Below are 24,251 nucleotides of genomic sequence, written 5' to 3' on the forward strand. Positions count from 1 at the left end.
CCAGTTTTTTGCCATTCAAACTTACCTCCCAATTGACTTGACCCTCAACCCTACTGAACCTAATAACCATGCTCTTACTCACATTTACTCTCAGCTTTCTTCTTTCACACACTTTACCAAACTCCGTCACAAGCTTCTGCACTTTCTCACATGAATCAGCCATCAGCGCTGTATCATCAGCGAACAACAACTGACTCACTTCCCAAGCTCTCTCATCCACAACAGACTTCATACTTGCCCCTCTTTCCAAAAGTCTTGCATTCACCACCCAAACAACCCCATCTGTAAACAAATTAAACAACCATGGAGACATCACACACCCCCTGCCGCAAACCTACATTCACTGAGAACCAATCACTTTCCTCTCTTCCTACATGCACACATGCCTTACATCCTCGATGAAAACTTTTCACTGCTTCTAAAAACTTACCTCCCACACCATATGTTCTTAATACCTTCCACAGAGCATCTCTCTCAACTCTATCATATGCCTTCTCCAGATCCATAAATGCTACATACAAATCCATTTGCTTTTCTAAGTATTTCTCACATACATTCTTCAAAGCAAACACCTGATCCACACATCCTCTACCACTTCTGAAACCACACTGCTCTTCCCTAGTCTGATGCTCTGTACATGCCTTCACCCTCTCAATCAATACCCTTCCATATAACTTCCCAGGAATACTCAACAAACTTATACCTCTGTAATTTGAGCACTCACTTTTATCCCCTTTGCCTTTGTACAATGGCACTATGCAAGCATTCCGCCAATCCTCTGGCACCTCACCATGAGTCATACATACATTAAATAACCTTACCAACCAGTCAACAAAACAGTCACCCCCTTTTTTAATAAATTCCACTGCAGTACTATCCAAACCAACTGCCTTGCCAGCTTTCATCTTCTGCAAAGCTTTTACTACCTCTTCTCTGTTTACCAAATCATTTTCCCTAACCCTCTCACTTTGCACACCACCTCGACCAAAATACCCTATATCTGCCACTCTATCATCAAACACATTCAACAAACCTTCAGAATACTCACTCCATATCCTTCTCACATCACCACTACTTGTTATCACCTCCCCATCAGCCCTCTTCACTGAAGTTCCCAATTAAATTGTTCCTCAACCCTACTGAGCCTAATTACCTTGCTCTTATTCACATTTACTCTCAGCTTTCTTCACACACTTTCTCTGTAGCTTATTTCTTGATACTGATACTGCAAATACATTTTTTCTGACAAAAAGCCCTCTGTGAAGGTAATCCCAAACACCATTAGACTGACAAAGGTCTCTGTTAACTCTTCAAGTACATGTCATCTGGTCCATGAGCTTGTGCTAGTCAAACTCTTAAGTGAACTACTTCCACTGGATACATTTCAGTATTTCTTACCATAGTCTCATCTCCATAGCTGGTAGCAGTAGCACCTCAGGGTCTCTGAGAGTTTGAAAAGTCTAGTTTTCAATAATGTCCTCATCTGTATATAATTGCTTTTTCTTTGAGAGTCTTGATCTAACCATTTGGTCCTTTACAGTTAATTTGTAACATCATATAAAGTGTAAATCTATGATGACTATGGGAGGTCCTTTCACATATCAACTGCTCTAATTTAAGGTGTTCCTCTTACTCTGGTTTAGTTGAGAAGAAAGACCTGAGTTTTCCGTATCTCCTGGTAGATCCACAAGAATTAGATAAGCACTAATTAACTCATTATTGAGAATCAGGTTATTTAGGTTAATAGAAACCTTGATGAAGTTGAAACCATGTTCTAATGGCCTAATCTCCAGATAGATATGATCAATCACATAAAAATATGTATGAAGTGTTAATAGTACAAAAGATACCAAGGGTATACAAAAGGAATTACCTCAGGTAACTCAACAGTTAGATTACCATTATGTGTTGACAGTCTTGGATCATTGCATTATGCCTTGCACATACTGGCTAGCTGTTGGGTTGCCTTTATTTACTTCACAGCCATCTTTGTTCTTTTGGTTTTAGACTTAATTATAAACTATATATATCTCTCTAATCTAACCCTGTCTGTCTATTCACTACAAATATACTCATATACTCACCCCCTCGATATATATTTCACTTGAGCTTCCAAAACAAGGTTCAGTATTATGATTCATTTCCCAATTTATGTTCTACTCCATTAATATTATCATGAGAGGAATGAAAATATAAATGTTATGCGATACATAAATACAGGATAGGGCTCTTGAAAACAAAAAAGTAAAAGAAAAAGAATGTGGATGAAGGATCATAAACACTTTCAAGGATTTTAACAATGAATCCAGAGAACACACAATGTGACTTTTATTTCATCTTATTACACCAAAAACAACAGCATCCATATCATTGTCAACAGCTGTTGACAGTCAAAAAGGACAAACCAACATGAAAGCTTACTTTTAACATAAGTATGCTTCATGGAGAATGGGTGCTGCCTGAGTGCTGTTCTTTTATTGAACTGGAATGTGATTTCAGCTCAGTGGTGCACCCACCTTGCAAACTAGGTTAAAATTTTGCTGTAGGTACTTACCTATTTTGAAGACTTTGGTGCATATTAATAATACTGCATCTGAGTAAAATTTGCCAATACTGTATCATTAAACTTCAAGTAAGTAAAGGTGTGGACAGACCTTTGACTCCTGAATGCTGATACCACCATTTTCATCCAATGGATATCACTTTATTCTAAGAATGGTTCCTTTTGTACATTTGTAAAGACACTCTGTACATACAGGCTGCAACACCAATTCTTTTCTGTGTTCTTTATGTGCCACCAAGCTATGCAGGATATACAAAAAATAGAATGATGAACACTTCAGCAAAAAAGGTAGCAAAGGAGACATCATGAGAAGGCATTTCTCTACTTAACTATGCAAGGGAATGCTTGCAAAATTCACTGAGACAAGGTTGCAGCAAATGGAACCACATCATACACAGAGGCATTTCTATTATCAGCCATGCACTAAAATGGGAGAAGGTTGCAACCCATCCATAAATGACATATATCCATGGCTAAGACAAATTTCAGGGAAAAGGAAAGCTATATGGATGCTATCTTCAAAGAGAAAGAAAAAACTCAGAAAGCCACCAAACACATCCAACAGTTCCTAATCATCAAAGACTAAAAGAAAGCATTTGGCAAAAGTGAAGAGGATTAAATCCTGGGATTTGCTCATCATACAGGGTACAAGACATTCTTCTAAACATAACACAAGAGGTGTTGGACAGTGGCATACCCTACCATCACTTTATTCTAAGAATGGATCATTTTGTACATCTGTAAAGACACTCTGTACCTACAGGCTACAACACCAATTCTTTTCTTTGTTCTGTATATGCCACCAAGCTATGCAGGATATACAAAAAATGGAATGATGAACAGTTCAGCAAAAAAGGTAGCAAAGGAGACCACATCATGAGAAGGCATAACTATGCAAGGGAAATGCATGCAAAATTCACTGAGACAAGGTTGCAGCAAATGGAACCACATCATACACAGAGACACTTCTATAATCAGCCATGCACTAAAATGGGGGAAGGTTGCAACCCATCCATAAATGACATATCCATGGCTAAGACAAATTTCAGGAAAAAGAAAAGCTATATGGATGCTATCTTCAAAGAGAAAGAAAAGCTTCAGAAAGCCATCAAACACATCCAATAGTTCCTAATCATCAAAGATTATAAGAAGGCATTTGGCAAAAGTGAAGAGGTTAAATCCAAGGATTTGCTCATCATACAGGGTACAAGACATTCTTCTTAATGTAACACAAGAGTTGTTGGACAGTGGCATACTCTATTCCAACTCATTTTTCACCAAGTGGTTCTTCATTTTCTCACAAAGCTAAATATCATGAAAAACGATCCTCTTTGGCAGAAGACAAAGATAGGATGTTCAATACAATTTTATCTACAACTGATACGGCAGTTACAAGATGGCACCCTCCATACTGAAGATATATCACATTGTAAATGCTGTATTTACTGCTATGCCATTACAATAGTGACATACTGTACGATAATACCTCTACTCAGATCAGTCCATGATAAGCTTGCCAAAGCCTTCCTTAGCTAAAGGATTCAGGTCCTTGACCATCTCATTAAATCAAAAAATCTCATGCTATCAATAGTTGTTGTACTAACTACATATTCCAGTCTACAGAGAAGTTTTTTGTACACTGCATGTATACTTTTGAAAGTGATGAAGCAGTAAGGGTAACAGTTAAACACCTTCTCTAAACTTTTACTTTCTTCCTCCAAAGCACTGCTGAAGCTAACATGGAGCTCAGAAATAAATCAATTTTAGCTAAACTGTGACATGATGATACAACCAACTTCCACAGAAGTAAATTTCAGAAAGAGAAGACCTGATAAAAAAAGTTATGCAAGAGTAAGAGAAACTTTGCCTAAAACAATTACACGTTCAATGAAGTGATCTGGAATGGGTTATACGTAGCCTGAGAATACTAGAAATTCTTAGTCTCTGAAAACTGATATTTTTTAGTTTTATTTCATGGAATACATTGTTCCTTACCCCAAATACTTTAAATCACATCACAAAAGACCTAAAAATCTCTAATAAGGAAACAATTACATTAACTGTGTCCAAAATCATTTTTTCTTGCAACCTCTTGTATCTTCGCAATGGTGTAGACACAAATAATTTCAGTATAGCTGAACCATTCATTTGTGTATCATTCGAGTTACATCCAATATGATTTGTCATGCAAGTGCACGAGATCCATCATGGTCCTGTTGGAAGTAGACAGTTTACTGTATTGATAATCCTGTTTCATCACACAGAATTACATAGAGCTGATTAGAAACACTGATATGAAATGAGGTGGAGAACAAAGTTATTCACAGTAATGCTACCCAATATAAGAATCAGAAAAGGAATACTTTGTAATAACACTGCAATACCTCTGTGTCATGATATGACCTAACAATAACAGTGCAGGCTTTAGATCAAAATAAAGTTTAGAAAATATTGGGAATAAGAGCTCAGGAGAGTGAAATGATAAGCACTGCTATACTGACAAAGCAGGAAGATGATACACATCTAGAAATAATGAAATTATTTCATAGCAGTGTGGCAGGATAAACCTTCATACAAGAGAGAAAAAAATGTCTGTATAGTTGTAGAGTAAAATGGTTTTACACTAAGAAATGCACCACGTGTGCTAAAGTTGTGGTTTCTGGAGATGAATGTACATAAATCATCATACAATGCAATAGAATAAGAGTACAAGAGGGATTTTTAGAAAAACATCTTTTAGTGACACATGTGTTTTTACACTATAAAAGATGTCACCTGATGTAATGATTGCCAATGATACAAAGAGAAAGCTTCTCCGCATACAAATCAACAAAACACTAGTAGAATTTTGCAACAAAATTCATCATGTGAATAGTGGGCCTCTCATGTGTAGTAGTTACCAGAGGACAATCAGCAAACCATGAGTTACACCTCAGATTTTATCACCACTGATAAGGAAGCCTCACTCCTGTCAAAACTTTTTCATTGGGCATATGTGATCTACTTAACTGCTTGGTTTCTGAAATGATATATACCCTTTCATACAACTTGCTCATGGAAGACCCTTTCACTACAAATAAATGTTTAATTTACCAACAAAAGGAAGCACTGCCAAAAGTAACTCTAAAGTGAGTTTCATCTGTTTTCAAATTATCATCATACAAGCTGAATCCCTGGGGATAGGGGAGAAAGAATACTTCCCACATATTCCCCGCATGTCGTAGAAGGCAACAAAAGGGGTGGGAGCGGGGGGTTGGAAACCCTCCCCTCCTTGTGTTTAACTTTCTAAAAGAGGAAACAGAAGAAGGAGTTATGTGGGGAGAGTTCATCCTCCTCGAAGGCTCAGATTGGAGTGTCTAAATGTGTGCGGATGTAACCAAGATGAGAAAAAAGGAGATATAGGTGGTATGTTTGACGAAAGGAACCTGGATGCTGTGGCTCTGAGTGAAATGAAACTCAAGAGTAAAGGGCAAGAGTGGTTTGGGAATGTTTTGGGAGTAAAGTGTGGGGTTAGTGAGAGGGCAAGAGCAAAGGAAGGAGTAGCACTCCTCCTGAAGCAGGAGTTGTGGGAATATGTGATAGAGTGTCAGAAAGTAAACTCTAGATTGATACTGAAAGTGGATGGAGAGAGATGGGTGATTATTGGTGCCTCTGCACCTGGTCATGAGAAAAAAGATCATGAGGCAAGTGTTTTGGGAGCAGCTGAGTGAGTGTGTTAGCAGCTTTGATGCACGAGACTGGTTTATAGTGATGGGTGATTTGAATGCAAAGATGAGTAATGTGGCAGTTGAGGGTATAATTGGTGTACATGGGGTGTTCAGTGTTGTAAATGGAGATGATGAAGAACTTGAGGATTAGCGTGCTGAAAAAGGACTGGTGACTGGGAATACTTGGTTTAGAAAGAGAGATATACATAAGTATATGTATGTGAATAGGAGAGATGGCCAGAGGGCATTATTGGATTACAAGTTAATTGATAGGTGTGTAAAAGAGGGACTTTTGGATGTTAATGTGCTGAGAGGGGCAGCTGGAGGGATGTCTGATCACTATCTTGTGGAGGCGAAGGTGAAGATTTGTAGAGGTTTTCAGAAAAGAAGAATGTTGGGGGGAAGAGAGTGGTGAGAGTAAGTGAGCTTGGAAAGGGTACTTGTGTGAGGAAATACCAGGAGATATTGAGTGCAGAATGGCAAAAGGTGAGAGCAAATGGCATAAGGGGAGTGGGGGAGGAATGGGATGTATTAGGGAAGCAGTGATGGTTTGTTCAAAAGATGCCTGCAGTATGAGAAAGGTGGGAGGTGGGCAGATTAGAAAGGGTAGTAAATGGTGGGATGAAGATGTAAGATTGTTATTGAAAGAGAAGAGAGAGGCTTTGGATGATTTTTGCAGGGAAGTAGTGAAGATGACTGGGAGATGTATAAAGGAAAGTGGCAGAAGGTTAAGAGAAATATGCAAGAAGTGAAAAAGAAGGCAAATGAGAGTTGGGGTGAGAGAATATCATTAAATTTTAGGGAGAATAAAAAGATGTTTTGGAAGGAGATAAATAAAATGCATAAGACAAGAGAATGAATGGGAACATCGGTGAAGGGGACAAATGGGGAGGTAATAACAAGTAATGAAATGAGAAGGAGATGGAGTAAATATTTTGAAGGTTTGTTGAATGTATTTGATGATAAGAGTGGCAGATATAGGGTGTTTTTTCTGGGGTAGTGTGTGATGTAAGAGGGTCAGGGAGATTGGTTTGGTGAACAGAGAAGAGGTAGTGAAAGCTTTGCAGAAGATGAAAGCTGGCAAGGTGGCAGGTTTGGATGGTATTTCAGTGGAATTTATAAAAAAGGGGTGGCTGTGTTGTTGATTGGTTGGTAAGGATATTCATTGTATGTATGGATCATGGTGAAGTGCCTGAGGATTGGCAGAATGCATGCACAATGGCATTGTACAAAGGCAAAGGGGATAAAGGTGAGTGTTCAAATTACAGAGGCATAAGTTTGTTGAGTATTCCTAGGAAATTATATGGGAGGGTATTGACTGAGAGGAGGAAGGCATGTATATAGCATCAGATTCTGGAAGAGCAGGGTGGTTTCAGACATGGTAGAGGATGTGTGGAACATGTGTTTGCTTTGAAGAATGTATGTGAGACATACTTAGAGAAACGGATGGATTTGTATGTAGCATTTATGGATTTGGATAAGGCATATGACAGGGTGGATAGAGATGCTTTGTGGAAGGTTTAAGAGTATATGGTGTGGGAGGTAAGTTGTTAGATGCAGAGAAAAGTTTTTACCAAGGATGTTAGGCATGTGAAGGAAGAGAGGAAAGTGATTGGTTCCCAGTGAATGTCAGTTTGTGGCAGGGGTGTGTGATGTCTTCATAGTTGTTTAATTTTTTTATGGATGGGGTGGTTAGGGAGGTGAATGTAAGAGTTTTGGAGAGAGGGCCAAGTATGCAGCCTGTTCTGGATGAGAGGGCTTGGGAAGTGAGTCAGTTGTTGTTCACTGAAGACACAGCACTGGTGGCTGATTGGTGAGAAACTGCAAAAGTTGGTGACTGAGTTTGGTAAAGTGTGTGAAAGAAGAAAGTTGAGAGCAAATATGAATAAGAGCAAGGTTATTACATTCAGTAGGGTTGAGCGACATGTTGATTGAGAGGTAAGTTTGAATAGAGAAAAAATGGAGGAAGTGAAGTGTTTTAGATATCTGGGAGCAGACTTAGCAGCAGATGGAACCATGGAAGTGGAAGTGAGTCACATGGTGGGGGAGAAAGCGAAGGTTCCGGGAGCGATTAAATGTGAGGAAGATGAAAACGTTATCTGAGAGAGCAAAAATGGGTATGTTTGAAGGAGTAGTGGTTCCAACAATGTTATGTGGTTGTGAGGCATGTGCTACAGATAGGGTTGTGCGCATGAGGGTGGATGTGTTGGAAATGAAATGTTTGAGGACAATATGTGGTGTGAGATGGTTTGATTGAGTAAGTAATGAAAGGTTAAGAGAGATGTGTAGTAATAAATAGAGTGTGGTTGAGAGAGCAGAAAAGGGTGTGTTGAAATGGTTTGGACACATGGAGAAAATGAGTGAGGAAAGATTGACATAGAGGATATATGTGTCAGAGGTGGAGGGAACAAGGAGAAGCGGGAGAACAAATTGGAGGTGGAAGGATGGAGTGAAAAAGATTTTGAGTGATTGGGGCCTGAACATACAGAAGGGTGAAAGGTGTGCAAGGAATAGAGTGAAGTGGAACGATGTAGTATACTGTGGTCGACGTGTTGTCAGTGGATTGAACCAGGGCAAGTGAAGCGACTGGGGTAAACCATGGAAAGTTTTGTGGGGGTTGGATGTGGAAAGGGAACTGTGGTTTCGGTGCATTACACATGACAGCCAGAGTTTGAGTGTGGACGAATGTGGCCTTTGTTGTCCTTTCCTAGCACTACCTTGCGCGCCCACAGGGGGATGGAGGTGTCATTTCATGTGTGGCGGGGTGGTGGCAAGAATGGATGAATATGTGCCTGTGTATATAAGTATATGTCTGTGTATGTATATGTATGTATACGTTGAAATGTATAGGTATGTATATGTGCATGGGTGGGCGTTTATGTATATACATGTGTATGTGGGTGGGTTGGGCCATTCTTTCATCTGTTTCCTTGCGCTACCTCGCTAACGCAGGAGATAGTGAAAAAGTATAATAAATAAAATAAAAAAAATATGTTTTGGAATGAGGTAAATAAAGTTAGTAAGATGAGAACAAATGGGAACATGAGTGAAGAGGGCAAATGGGGAGGTAATAACAAGTAGTGGTGAAGTGAGAGGAAGATGGGGTGAGTATTTTGAAGGTTTGTTGAATGTGTTTGATGATAAAGTGATAGATATAGGGTGTTTTGATCAAGGTGGTGTGCAAAGTGAGAGGGTCGGAGAATGATTTGGTAAAAAGAGAAGAGGTAATGAAAGTTTTGCTGAAGATGAAAGCCGGCAAGGCAGCGGGGTTTGGATGGTATTGCTGTGGAATTTATTAAAAAAGGGGGTGACTGTGTTGTTGACTGTTTGGTGAGGATATTCAGTGTATGTATGGTTCATGGTGAAGTGCCTGAGGATTAGCAGAATGCATGCATAGTGCCATTGTACAAAAGACAAAGGGGATAAAGATGTGTTCAAATTACAGAGATATAGGTTTGTTGAGTATTCCTAGGAAATTATATGGGAGGGTATTGACTGAGAAGGTCAAGGCCTGTACAGAGCATCAGATAGGGGAAGAGCAGTGTGGTTTCCAAACTGGTAGAGGATGTGTGGATCAGGTGTTTGCTTTGAAGAATGTATGTGAGGAATACTTAGAAAAAAACATATGGATTTGTCTGTAGCATTTATGAGCTGGAGAAGGCATATGATAGAGTTGATAGAGATGCTCTGTGGAAGGTATTAAGAGTGTATGGTGTGGGAGGTAAGTTGCTAGAAGCAGTGAAAAGTTTTTATCGAGGATGTAAGGCATGTGTACGAGTAGGAAGACAGGAAAGTGATTGGTTCCCAGTGAATGTCTGTTTGTAGCAGGGTGCGTGATGTCTCCATGGTTGTTTAATTTGTATATGGATGGAGTTGTTAGAGAGGTGAATGCAAGAGTTTTGGAAAGAGGGACAAGTATGCAGTCTGTTGTGGATGAAAGGGCTTGGGAAGTGAGTCAGTTGTTGTTCGTTGATGATACACCGCTGGTGGCTGATTCGGGTGAGAAACTGCAAAAGTTGGTGACTGAGTTCGGTAAAGTGTGTGAAAGAAGAAGAGCAAGGTTATTAGGTTCAGTAGGGTGGAGGGACTGGAGGAAGTGAAGTGTTTTAAATATCTGGGAGTGGATTTAGCAGCAGATGGAACCATGGAAGCAGAAGTGAGTCACAGAGTGGTGGAGGGGGCGAAGGTTCTGGGAGCGTTGAAGAATGTATGAAAGGCAAGAAGGTTATCTCGGAGAGCAAAAATGGGTATGTTTGAAGGAATAGTGATCCTAACAATGTTACATGGTTGTGAGGCATGGACTATAGATAGTTGTGAGGAGGAGGGTAGATGTGTTGGAAATGATATGTCTGAGAACAATACGTGTGTGAGGTGGTTTGATCGAGTAAGTGATGAAAGGGTAAGAGAGATGTGTGGTAATAAAAAAAGTGTGGTTGAGAGAGCAGAAGAGGGTGAATTGAAATGGTTTGGACGCATGGAGAGAATGAGTGAGGAAAGACTGACAAAGAGGATATAATGTGTCAGAGGTGGAGGGACTAAGGAGAAGTGGGAGACCAAATTGGAGGTGGAAGGATGGAGTGAAAAAGATTTTGAGTGATCGGGGCCTGAACATACGGGAGAGTGAAAGGTGTGCAAGGAATAGAGTGAATTGGAGCGATAAGGTATCCCGGGGTGAACGTGCTGTCATTAGATTGAACCAGGGTATGTGAAGCATCTTGGGTAAACCATGGAAAGTTTTGTGGGGCCTGGATGTGGAAAGGGAGCTGTGTTTTTGGTGCATTACATATGACAGCTAAAAGAGACTGAGTGTGAACAAATGTGGCCTTTGTTGCCTTTTCCTAGCACTACCTCGCACACACATGGCGGGAGGGGGGTGCCATTTCATGTGTGGCGGGGTGGCGGCAGGAATGGATGAAGGCAGCATGTATGAATAAGTACATGTGTATAAATGTATATGTCTGTTGATGTATTTGTATGTATATGGTGAAATGTATAGGTATGTTTCTGTGCGTGTGTGGGCATTTATGTATATACATGTGTATGTGGGTGGGTTGGGCCATTCTTTCCTCTGCTTCCTTGCGCTACCTCGCTAACACGGGAGACAGCAACAAAGTATAATAGAAAAAATATAAAAATAATGAATAACTAATGGAAAAGAGCATCCAAAGGATTAGTACCTATGTATAACGCACAAAAATCCTTAACATTAACAGTTCACAAATTAAGTCTGGAGGGCTTCTTCCTATATGTAATATAATGTAATATAAACATATAATGTGATATAATCATAGATAATGCAACAACTGTAACCAGACCTCATTAGACTTCTGATTTTGATGTGCTCAGAGACAAAGCTTACCAATATTCATACATGTTACAATGTGAGTAAGTACATAATATCCAATACCTCAAAAAAACAATTAACTTACCTATATAGAGTAGGACTTCATAATGTAGTGACTCTCATATCAACAAAGGAGGGATACTGTTGGGTACCTAGTGGGACACCCACAACTCTACTCATATCAAACCTGCCTGTAAAGAATTCATACTTGATAAACTAATAACCAAATATCTTATTGTATGGATTTACCAGTATGTTTGTTAGATTATCTTACGCTGTTTGCTTTGTGTGCTATTCTAAATTTTTTCATAAGCATCACAGTGTGTGTGCTATATGTGCAAGTGTTGTGTGCATGATTACCTGTTTATGTACACTGGGAGAGAATTTTGCATGAGCAAGGCCACTCTCTTACCTCTCAACTAGTTCATAAAAGATTTAGATTAGGTATAATAGTCACTGCATTCATCTCCTCTTCATTTAGCTTGTTTCATTTGTCCACCATTCATATGGCCTTTTCTTTTACAAACCTTCTGTTTTGATTGAAAGTTACAATCAATAATCATGTCTCCTTTTAATCTTCTGTCTTTTAAAAAGAGAAAATATCATTTGGACCTAACCTATGCTTTGAATGTCATTTGAATGACTGTATAAATGGTTTTGAGAATGAAAGAAACATGGTCATATTGAGTGATATGAATGCAAAAGTGGGATGTGATGGAATTAGTAAGATAGTTGGTAAATGGGGAGTGCCTGGAGTAAATGAGAATGGAAGCTATCTTGTAGATATTTGTGCAGAGAAGGGTTTATTCCTTGTGAACACCTTTTTTCAGCATAAGATGATCTACAGATATACATGGAGGAGGAATGATGGAAGAAAGGAGCAAAAGGCTTTGATTGACTTTGTGGCAGTGGATGAAAGATTGAGAAAGGCTTTCCTGGATTCTTTGGAGATTCTGAACATTTTGCATTTCTTGTAGCGATGAGGATCAGGGAGAAGTGGAGGTAAGGTGTAAGGAAGAATGGAATGGTAAAAGTGTTTACATGAGTTTACATGAGAAAGACAGACAACAGGAGGCCTCACTGGCCCAAGACTGGGTTATCTGGTAAAAAAAAAAAAAAAAGGAGTTTAACTTGACAAGAAAATGTAATTCTGCTCCGCAGTTTTTTTAAGCTGTCACTGACTCCCTGCTGCTGCATATTAGCCTTCTAGTGTCCCCGTAACTGCTGTCATTATGCAGTTTATATCTGGCATTCTTCTTAAGGGTATACCTGAATTTATGAAATATTTGTCTAAATGACTTTTGGAGTATTTATAATATTAGCATTCACTATGTCTGATGAAAACTTATTCCAATGCTCAACACATCTATAACAAAAGAAGCTTTTTCCCATGTCTGTACAACATCTTTTAGCTTTGAGTTTTATATGAACTGTCCTTGCAACTCTATTTACTTGTACCTCAAAAAGATGTTCGTAATTTACTTTATGAACTTGTTCAGAATTTTGAACACTTGGATTAAGTCATCGCAAAGTCTACATTTTTTAAGAGAGAAGAGATCCAATCATTTTAGCCTCTCTTCGTAAGCCAGATTTCTAAGGGATGGGATCAGTTTTGTTATGTGTCTTTGTACTTGCTCTAATTTTACCTCATCTTTTTTTATAGTTTGGGGACTAAAACTGGACTGTATATTCAAGGTGTGGTCTTACTATAGAATTATAAAGAGTGAGAATTGTTTCTGGTGTCTTGTAATCCATGTTTCTGGCTATGAAACCTATGATTTGGTTGCCTTTTTACTTGCTCCTTAACACTGTTTAGTGTACTTCAGATTGTTGCAAATGACAACTCCAAGGCCCTTTTCTTCATTTATTTTTGTTATAGTTTCCAAATAGTTTGTAGTTGTAACATATAGTCTTGTTTCGAATGTGCATAACTTTACACTTGTCTACATTAAACTTCCTTCGCCATCTGTCTGACCACTTTGTTAGTAAGTTAAGATCTCTTTGAATCATTTCCCAGTCCCACTTGTTTACAGCTCTACCTCCTAGTTTAGTATCATCAGCAAATTTGGAGATCTTAGATATGGGACTGAGTTCTAGGTCATTAATGTATATTACGAAAAGAATTTGGCCTAGGACTGTCCACTGTGCCACACCACTCGTTATGTCTGGCCAGTCTGAGGCTTCACCATTTAATACTACGTGCTGCTTTCTCTAATCCATGTACAGAGTTTTTCACAGGTTCCATGGGCCTTGAGTGTATGTAAAAGTCCCTTGTGAGGTACTTTATCAAACGCCTTTTGGAAATCTAAATATACTACATCGGACAGTACCTTTCCATCCCAGTTCCGATAACTACCAGTAGAAATTCCAGCAGATTCGTCAAGCTGGATCTTCTATTGCAGAAATGTGTTGGTTGTCCGATATAATTTTGTGATCTTCTAGAAACATGACAATTTTATCTACTATTATTTTTTCCATTGTTTTACCTAATGCTGACATAAGGCTAATTGGGTGTTAGTTCAAGGCACACCTTTTTTTCTCCTTTTTTGTATATAGGAGTAACATTTGCTAGTTTCCAGTCAGTTGGCACCTGACCATCAAATAGAGGGTTGTTGAATATTCTTGTTATGGGGTATATCAGCTGTTTCCAGACCTCTTTTAAAAATCTTGGAGCTATGTTATCTGGGCCATTGGATTTGTTAGGATTTAATTGGTTCAGGTATTTAAGTACTACAGAGCTCTATATTTCTCTAACCTTCAAAAAAAATCTTCATCAGATCTTTGAGAAACATTTTCACTTGTGAACGTGGAGTTAAAGGAATAATTTAAGATGGGAGCCATTTCCTTATTGTTAGTAGTTAGAATGTCATGTTTGTTTCGTAATGATCCAATTCCTTCTTTTACTGTCTTCCTTTATCTATTTGAAGAAATCCTTAGTATTCTAAATTCTCAAAGAAATTCTTTTTCCTCTCTCACAATTACTCTGTCTTATGACCTTCTTACACTCTCTTTGGATTTTGATTAATTCCTGGTGATTTTCATCAGTTCCCATTGATTTGAATTTCTTATATGTTTTCTTCAGTTAGCAAATTAGTCCTGTTCTCCCATTCATCCATGATGGTTTTGAAATATTGCATGTTCTTGTAATTCATGGAATATGTATGTTTTCAATCTTGAGTAGAGTGTTTTTAGAATTATTCCATATTTCCTCTACTGTGTGAACATCAAGAAGTTTTGTTTGGTAGTTACAGCGAATTTAACTTGTATTTTTCATGTCAGGAAAAATACAAGTATGAAAGAATGGTAACTGAAAGCTTAGATGGAAGTGCAGTGAATGTAGGAATACAGTCATGTGTGAATGAGGAGTTTAAATTGTTTGGAGAAATACTAGTAAAGGTTGTGGAATTGGTAGTTGGATACAAGGTAGTGAGATACAGGAATAAAAAGGGCAATGCATGGTGGACAGAAGAGATTAGAAATGCTGTGGAAGATAAGGAAAAGGCATATGGTAGATTACTCAACAGGAATGTGCCAGTGGAAGTTCAGCAAAGGAGGAGGGAAGAATACAAAATATGTAAGTGGAATGTTAAGAGGTCAATATAGGAAAGCAAAGAAAGAGAAGATTTTGGAAGGAAGTTAAGTGAAAAGTTTCTGGATAATGAGAAACTATACTGGAAGGAGGTGAAAAAGGAAAGAGCTGGATGTAAGAGAGGATATGTTGGTGTGAGGAAATGAAAAGAAGATAGAAAAAGTATTTCAAGGGACTGATGAATGTGGGAGCAGGGGAGGCAGTAATTGTTACATGCATGGGTATGGAGTGCGGAAGGAAGAGGATACAATTGAACAGGCCCAAAGCAAAGGGCAATAATGAGACTGAAGGGAAGAAAGGTACCAATTGTGGATGGGATTATGGCTGAAATGCTGAAGTATGGAGGAGAAAGTGTGACAGAGTAGATGTATCTTTTAAGTAATTTTACAAGGAAAGAGAAAGTTGTGTCTGAGGATTGGATGAAAGCTATTATTGTCCCTTTATTCAAAGGAAAAGGTGCAAGGGATATATGTAGCAATTATAGGAGAATAAATATGTTAAGTATACCAGGAAAAGTGTATGCAAGAATATTTTATTGACAGAGTGATGGAAGTGACTGAATGCAGAATTAGTGAAGAGCAAGGGGGTTTCAGAAAAGGTAGGGGATATGTGGATCAGAATTTTGTAGTGGAGATGACCATAGAAAAGTAATAAGTGAAAGGTAAGAAGTTGTATGCAGCTTTTATGGATCTGGGGAAAGCATATGACAGAGTCAAGTGGAGTGCTTCATGGGATGTGTTAAGGATATATGGTATGGGGGAAAACTGTTGCATGATGTAAAAGCCTTCTCTACAGGAGCAAATGCATGTGTAAAAGTGGATGGAGAGCTGAACGAAAGTTTTGGGATACATGTGGGTGAGGCAGGGCTGTGTGATGTCACTGTGGCATTTGAAATATATAATGGATGGAGTGATGAGAGAGATGAAAGCAAAACTAGGGAAAACAAGTGCTGAAATGGAGTGTGGCTGTGAGATATGGTGGCTAGTGGCAAGCCTGTTTGTGGATGATACTGTGTTGTTCGCAGAGAGTGAAGAGGAGCTGCAGAAGGTTGTGTTTTTTATGATGTGTGTAGGTGGAGATTGAAGGTAAATGCAAGTAAAAGTAAAGTAATGGCATCTGAAAGGAAATGGAATGAAAGTATAGATTATGTAAAATCATATAGAGTGAAAGAAGAAAGTGTACTAAATTGTGCTGGGGGAAAAAGACTGGAAGAGGTGAGGAAATTTAAGTACCTGGGAGCTGTCTTGGTTAAGCATAGTGATATGGAAGGAGAGATAAAGGAGAGAGCAGTACAAGTTAGAAATCACTGGGTCCCTTAATAGAATAATGAAGGGTAGAGGTGTAAGTATGGAAGTGAAGAGATGATTACAAGACAGCATAGTCCTCCCAACCCTGACCTATGCAGCCAAAACATGAATGTGGAATGAGGCACAGAGGCTGTGGAAATGAACTGTTCGAGAAGAGCATGTGGTGTGACTAGATGGAATGAAGATGGAAATGAAAGGGAGTAAGAGAGATGTGGTATGGCAAAGAATGCAAAGGGAATGAATTGTGGAGTGGTAGAATGGGTAAAACTTAGAGGTGATCTGGGCATGTGGAAAGAATGCAAGACTGAGAGTTTACACGGAGAGTGTATGATAGCACAATTAAATGGGTTGGTGTGGGTGGAAGACCACCTGTGAAATGGGCAAATAGGGTGAAGGAATACTGGAGGGAGAGAAACAGTGGAAGAATGCATGGAATGGTGTATAAGAGGGAGGGATGTAAAAACAGGGATAAGTGAAGACTCTTTTGCCATGGCCACCCCTTGATGGGAGTTCCTTGAGGGAACCGGCATCAGAGATATAGACAGATAGTCATCTATGAAATTCCTTGTGTGAGTACTTAAAGGCAATTCTGACACTTGCTAAGAATTGCCTGCCTCCCTCATAACTAATCTAATCTGATATCCAAGTTACATGCAGGTACAGGATTACTGAATGTCATCTTAAAACATATTCAGATCTGATTTGGCTCTCTCTGGCAAGCTATTTATGTGGACCACGAATATTAGTGGCCTAAGAACTGATCCTTGTGGGATGTATTATTTTTGGCCAGCTTGAAACACATGTTTGCTGTTCCCTCTCACTTAGGTAGATCTTAATCCACTGAAAGCCCTTCTCCTAAACCTGTGTCAATTTCTATCTTTTATCAATAATCCCCTTAGGGGAATTGTCAAACAACTTCTGGCTGTCTAGAAAACATTCATGCTATCCATCAACTTCTTTTTGAATCTGTAGCTTACTTTGTCATTGAGGTCCTACTATGATCATGAATCTTCCACATTTGCTTTAGTCAGAACTCATGCTGACTCACTTTGAAGACACACTTTCTTTCCATTTCAGAATGTTCTTACTTCCTAAATAATCATCAGTTTGAATCATTATGATATTTTCAATGAATTTATTGACTACAATTGTTAGTAATAGGGACCAAGGAGAGTCCTGTTAATCTTAGACTGCAAATATCCATCTTCTTTCAATTCCTTCCTTTTTTCTTGCCAACTCTATACCAATTCAGTTCTGTTACCTCCTCTTTCAACTGCACTAGTTTCCTCAAAACTTCCTGGTTACTTCTGACCAAGGCATGAAAATAATCTATTATACATCTGTTGTTTTTTTGCAGATGACTTGATTCTGGTGGCATCCTTGAGTAAGAAACTGCAAAAGCTGGTGTAAGAGTTTGGTTGAGAGTGTTAAGGAGGAAATTAAAAGTCAATGTGAATGAAAGTATATTATAAGGTTTAGCAGGAGGCAAAGAGAGGTTGGTTTGAGTGTAAATTTTAACCATGAGAAGTAGAGGATGTGGAGTGCTTTATATACCCAGGAATGAACTTATCAGTATATGGAACATTGGAAGCTGATGTGAACCACTTGGTGAGTGAAAGAGGTGAAGGTTGTGCATGCAAGAAGTTTGTGGAAAGAGAGGTCACCCTCTGTAAGCACTCAGAGTGATATGTGTGATGGTATAGTAGTCCCAGTGGTGGTGTTACACAGGTGTGAGTCTTGGGCCCTAAATGCTACAAAATCATAGAAGATGGATATGTTGGAAATTAAGTGCTTGAAGACAAACATTGTGTGAGGAGGGTTGATCATGTAAGGAATGATAGTGTAAAAGAGAGGTGTGATAGTATGTGGAGTATACACAAAAGAGCTGAAGAAAGTGTGCTGAAATGGTTTGCAGAGGATAAGTGGAGAGGACACACATATCAGAAATGGAGGGAGCAAAGAGGAGAGGGAGATGGAAGGACAGAGTGAAAGACACTTCGAGTTACTGAGGCCTGAAGATTCAGGGGGGTAGGAGAAATGCGTGGAATCTACATAGGGAATTGGAGTGATGTGATAAACAGGAGAATGCATGCCATCAATGGTCTGAAAAAGAATATGAAATAGATTGGGGAAAACCACAAAAGGGTTTGTGGGTTTTGGTTGTGGATATGGGTCACTGATTTTGGTACATTATAAGTAATAGCTAGAAAGTGGATGTGAACAAGTTAGGCCATCCTTTGTTCCTGGTACTAATTAGCAAATAAGTGTAAAAAACTTAGTTGTTACTGGGACTTGAGTTACCATGAGTGCTGTAAATCAGAGCAAGAACTTCTGTAATACTCAATATATTTTCTTTAATCATGTAAGTACTAAAAAGAGCTAGTTAAATGATTAGATGGCTCTTGTTAGTGAGCTGTGGTACCCACACAGCACTGCGTGCAATAAACATCACTTTGGGTGTAAACTGCATTTGAAACTATAAGTCAGTCTATACCTCTGATGCCTGTTCCCTCCAGGAACTCCCATCAAGGAGGTGGTCACAGCAAAAGACTCCCCACTTATCCTTGGCCTTACGTGCCTCCCTTAGATACACCATTCCATACATTCTTCCACCATTTCTCCCTCACCGGTACTCTTCTACTCTGTTTCCCCATGTCATAGGTGGTCTTCCTCTCACAACAACCCCTTTAGTTGTCCTATCATATACTCTTGTAAATTCCTGGTCTTGCATTCCTTCCATATTTCCAAACCATTTCAAAGTATTACATTTCACCCATTCTGTAACATAATAATCAATTCATTTTGCATTCGCTGCAATACCAAATCCCTCATCCACCTTTTCATTTCTTTCTTCATTCCATCTAGTTACACCACATGCTCCTCTCAAAAAGCTGATTTTCACAGCCAGAATTATTTTACCTGTGTGACTCAATCCATGTCCATGTCTTGGCTGCATAAGTCAGGGTTAGGAGGACTATGCTGTCCCTTAATCCTTTCTTCACTTCCGCACTTACACCTCTTCCCTTCAGTGGCTCTTCTACCCTGTACTGCTCACTCTCTTCACTCTCCTTCCAAATCAGCTTCTAAATATTTAAATTCTTTCACTACTTCCAGTCCTTCTCCTCCCATAACTATAATACAGTTCAGTATACTTCCCTTTTACACTCTAAAGGGTCTTGCAAAATCTATACTTTCATTCTGTTTCCATTCAAACAGCATTACTTTACTTCAATTGCCTAAGCTTACGAACATCAAAAGACACTCTTACAACCTTTTGCAACTCTTCACTCTTAACAAACAACACGTATCATCCACACCCAGAATTTTCACTAGCCACCATACCTCAACCACCACATGCCATCTATGCACCCACTTTTGCTTGTTTTGCTTTCATCTCTCTTATCACTCCATCCACTTAAAAGCCATGGTGATATCACACAACCTCCTGCACACCCACATATGTGCTGAAATTTTTCCCAACTTTCCATTTACTCACGCATGCATTGCTATGAAAGGCTTTCACACCACCCAACAGTAATTCTTTAACCAATCTATCCTTAACACATCCCATTAAGTATTCCACTCCACTCTGTTGTATGTGTTCTTCAGATCCATAAAAGCTGCATATAGCTTCTAACCTTTTGCTTGTTGCTTCTCCACAGTCATTTTCACCACAAAAATCTGATCTACACATCCCATACCTTTCCCAAAACCTTTGTTCCTCACATATTCTGCATTCAGTCACTTCCATCACTCATGCATAAATCCTAAGCACCTTTTTCTTTAAACAAAGGAACAATAATAGTTTTCATCCAATCATCAGGCTGATCCTTATATTTCCATGCTAAATTACATATCAAATGTACCCACTCTGTCACACTCCCTCCTCCATACTTCAACATTTCAGCCATAGTCCCATCCACTCCAAATGCCTTTCCAACCTTCAACTTCATTATTGCCCTTTTTATCTCCCTTCTTGCTATAGGCCCCTTCCATCCATCTATATCCATGCATGTAACACCTGCTGCTTCTCCTCCCATATTCATCAGTTCTTTAAAGTACTCTTTCCATCCTCCATTCACTTCCTCCAAGTGATTCAGCAACTCCTCTTCCCTACTTCTCACATTGACATTTCCACTATTTTATCCTCCTTTTGATTCAGCAACTCCTCTTCCCTACTTCTCACATTTACATTTCCACTATTACATCCACCTCTTTCCTTTTCACTTCCTTCCAGTGCTATTTCATATTTTCCCTAAACTTTTCATTCAACTTTCTTCAAAAATTGTAATCTACCCTTTCTTTGCTTTCATCTATCAGCTTCATAACACTCCACTTACAAATCTTACATTCTTCTTTCCTTCACTGCTAAACTTCCACTGAAACCTTCCTTGTGAGCAATGTTCCATATGCCTTTTTCTTCTCTTCCACAGCATTTCTAATCTCATCCATCCACCATGCATTTTTTCTTTTTATTCTTATATTTCAAGACCTTGTATGTAACTACTAATTCTATAACCTTTAACTGTCTTTCTCTAAACATTTTAAACACCTTATTCGCACATGACTGCATTTCTACATTTACTGCACTTCCATCTATACTTTAGGTCACCCTTCTTTCATACTCCTTATTGCATTCTTTCTGATTCTCCTTCTTGCATGCCAACACTTTTACCCCTCCATTATTCCTTACGCCATACCTCCACTTCTCCCTGATCTTCACCTCCACAAGAACAGCAAAATAGTTGAGTCTCAGAAGAATCTCTCACAAATCTTGTATCCAACACAGCCTTTCTCAACCTTTCATCCACTGCCACACTGTCAATCAAACCCTTTTGTTCTGCTCCTCCATTATTTTTCATCCATGTATATCTGTGGATCATTTTATGCTAAAAAAAAAGTGTGTGCAAGGCATAAGCCCTTCTCAACACAGACATCCACAAGAAAACTTTCATTCTCATTTACTCCAGGCTCTCCCCATATACCAACTATGTTGCCTGTTTCATCACATCCAACCTTCGCATTCATGTCAACTATTACAACCCCCTTTCTATCCTTCTCAAACCTTTCTATACAGTTACTCAAATTTCTCCAAAAATGCTTCATGTGCATATACAAATGTGCATGTGCAAATACGCATGCATACTTCACAATTCCAGTTTTTCCTTTCACCCTATTCTTGATCCATTCCATCCAGGCTCAGTAACACCTTTCCATACTCTCAATGATAGCATAATTGCAAATCCTTCTTTCCCTCTTCCCTCATCATTTTCATCCATTCCTATCCATGCCACTCCTCCTTCCATGCCTTCTCACAACTTGCATTTGTCATTTCCACTTATACTCTTTACACCCTTCCCAAGGATATGGGTTTCCCCAATCCCTAGCATATCCAAACCAATAATTTGAAATTTCTCTACATTCTCTCCTTTTACTCTCACCAGTCATCCCACTTACATGCTGAGCATCACCCTCAATATCTCATCCATTATACTCCCCAGCATAACTGGTGGACTTCAGTACTGCTTCTAGTCTTTGGCACCTCATTCTTGATGGGCTAGCTACTGGCGATTGGCAATTCCAATACAGTGCTTCCAGAGGGATGGTAGGGCTCTCAGATTGTCAGAAAAACCAAAACCTCAGCGTACCTCTAGTGTTTGTCCAGTTTACAAAAACAAAAAATACTATATCTCTGATGATGATAATGAGAAGGAAGGAGGAGACTTGGATACTCCAGAAAACTAGAGGCATTGAAAGTCAAACGTTTACCAACTTTCAAGCCTGTACCGCAGTAGAAGCATCTCCTAACCTCATTGGCTATGATACTGCAACTGCTCAAGCTAAATGTGTAGATTAATTCTTTCTCCTTTGTTTAATTTTTCTATTTTTTTGGGATAACACTGTTAAATAATGAACAATATAAAACTTGAGCAAACTATATTAGAGATATGGAAGTAAAGGGAGTTTAAAAAAATGCCAGTTATTTCTAGAATTATTTCTGAAAAATTTTCAAATGAAAGCCAATACCTGTTTTTTTTCTGAATACAAAATTATAATTCTGAGCTGATACTGGAATTTTAAAACAATTTTGAAGCTCTGAATGGTTTACAGTAAGGCATATATAATTCTAATCAGTGTTCATAAAGAATTGTGTGCATATACAACACACTATACACATACACATTACTAACCTCGTGGCTGTGGTGTTTTGCTGAACGGAGTGAAGATCACCAAGAGAACACATGTGTATACATTCCACATGCAGTAAATACCCAGAAGGAATCCACATGTATTCATTATTTCCAATTGTCCCATAGTGTATTCCCACATCCACATACCTTCATGAAGCTGACAAGGAAAAACAGTGAATAAGCAAGCAAATAAATATGTTTCAACAGTAAACTCATAAATATGTTCTACAACTTACCTTATTTACTACTTATTCATTTATATTCATTCATTATACTTTGTCACTGTCTCCCGCATTAGCGAGGTAGCGCAAGGAAACAAATGAAAGAATGGCCCAACCCACCCACATACACATGTATATACATACACACCCAAACATGCATATATATTTTATGTACTTATGTACTTATCTGTGTTTCTAAGACCTATATGTCTTTTTCCTCTAATCAGCACAAAGGCTTGTATGTACATATCCATACTCTCCATAACACCTTTGTTACACACTGACCATCATTCTTCAGCTATTCCTGCAAGAAGTCATTCTTTTCTCTTTCACCATTTTTCAATGTCCATACAACTTTTGTATTCCAACTTTACTCACTAATCTTGCAAAACATCCCATCTCAGGTTAAGTTTCTCCTCCATCATGCTGTTGTCTCTTGTGGTTCCTTCTCTGATATTCAAGAAATGCATATCTGTGCTCCATATTTTTCTTAATATCTTCCTAATAAAGACGTGAATTCACCAGAATATATGTAAAAAAGCTGTACCACTCCTGAATTCCTTGCCATACATGTTGGTTCACTTTTTTCATTTCAATGTTTTTCTCTTACTCTTGCATCTGCATAAATTGTACCATTTCTATGAATGGGAACTAGAATCCTTTATGTAATTTCTCATTGGATGGCAGACTCCCAGTCAATATGGGTTGACTAGTTTGGAGTCCATAAAGCAATATCAGAAAGAAATAAGCAAATAATTCCCCATTAACCCAGCCTAGCAGAGACTGAAACTGTGCTGAGTACTATCAATACACCACACCTTTTTGTTAAAGGAAATAACCAACTCAATACAGCTACAGATGAGATGAGACATAGTATGACAATGATACCATCCAAATGTTTTAAACACAACAATATGGGAAGAGCTGTGACAAGATGTAATCAAGACAAGCCAGAATTAAGATTCAGTTAGAAAACATCAAGCATCAGTAATCCTGATGATAGCCTTGAAGTTCAAGGATAGGTGATTAAAAAATACAAACTGCTGTTTATGAATCCATAAATGCACATCATATGAAATGAAAAGACTGTTTAAAAAGTGAATCAACATCATAAAGTGCATTACTTACAATAACTTTATTATTATCATACTTAATCGCTGTTTCCCAAGTAAGCGAGGTAGCGCAAGGAAACAGAACAAAGAATGGCCCAACCCCCACATACACATATATATATACATACATAAACGTCCATACATGCATATCATTATTATTATACTTAGCCGCCATCTCCCACATTAGCGAGGTGGCGTAAGGAAACAGACATAGAAT

General features: G+C 38.6%; 1 protein-coding gene across 2 annotated transcripts in view; it reads right to left on the reverse strand.

Annotated features, from left to right (window-relative positions):
* Nucleotides 1-2,313: 2,313 nt before the first annotated feature.
* The window catches only part of LOC139750832 (protein wntless-like), a 74,430-nt gene continuing 52,492 nt past the window's right edge, over nt 2,314-24,251 (reverse strand). For both annotated transcript variants that reach the window (XM_071665607.1, XM_071665606.1), the window contains 3 exons: nt 22,702-22,858; nt 11,700-11,805; nt 2,314-4,776 (listed from right to left, as the gene is read on the reverse strand). In XM_071665607.1, coding sequence (XP_071521708.1) covers nt 11,717-11,805; nt 22,702-22,858 — 246 coding nt within the window. In that variant the 3' untranslated portion in view covers nt 2,314-4,776; nt 11,700-11,716. The remainder of the gene's footprint in view (nt 4,777-11,699; nt 11,806-22,701; nt 22,859-24,251) is intronic.

The sequence above is a fragment of the Panulirus ornatus genome, chromosome 10, assembly GCF_036320965.1.
Source record: "Panulirus ornatus isolate Po-2019 chromosome 10, ASM3632096v1, whole genome shotgun sequence".
NCBI lineage: Eukaryota > Metazoa > Arthropoda > Malacostraca > Decapoda > Palinuridae > Panulirus > Panulirus ornatus.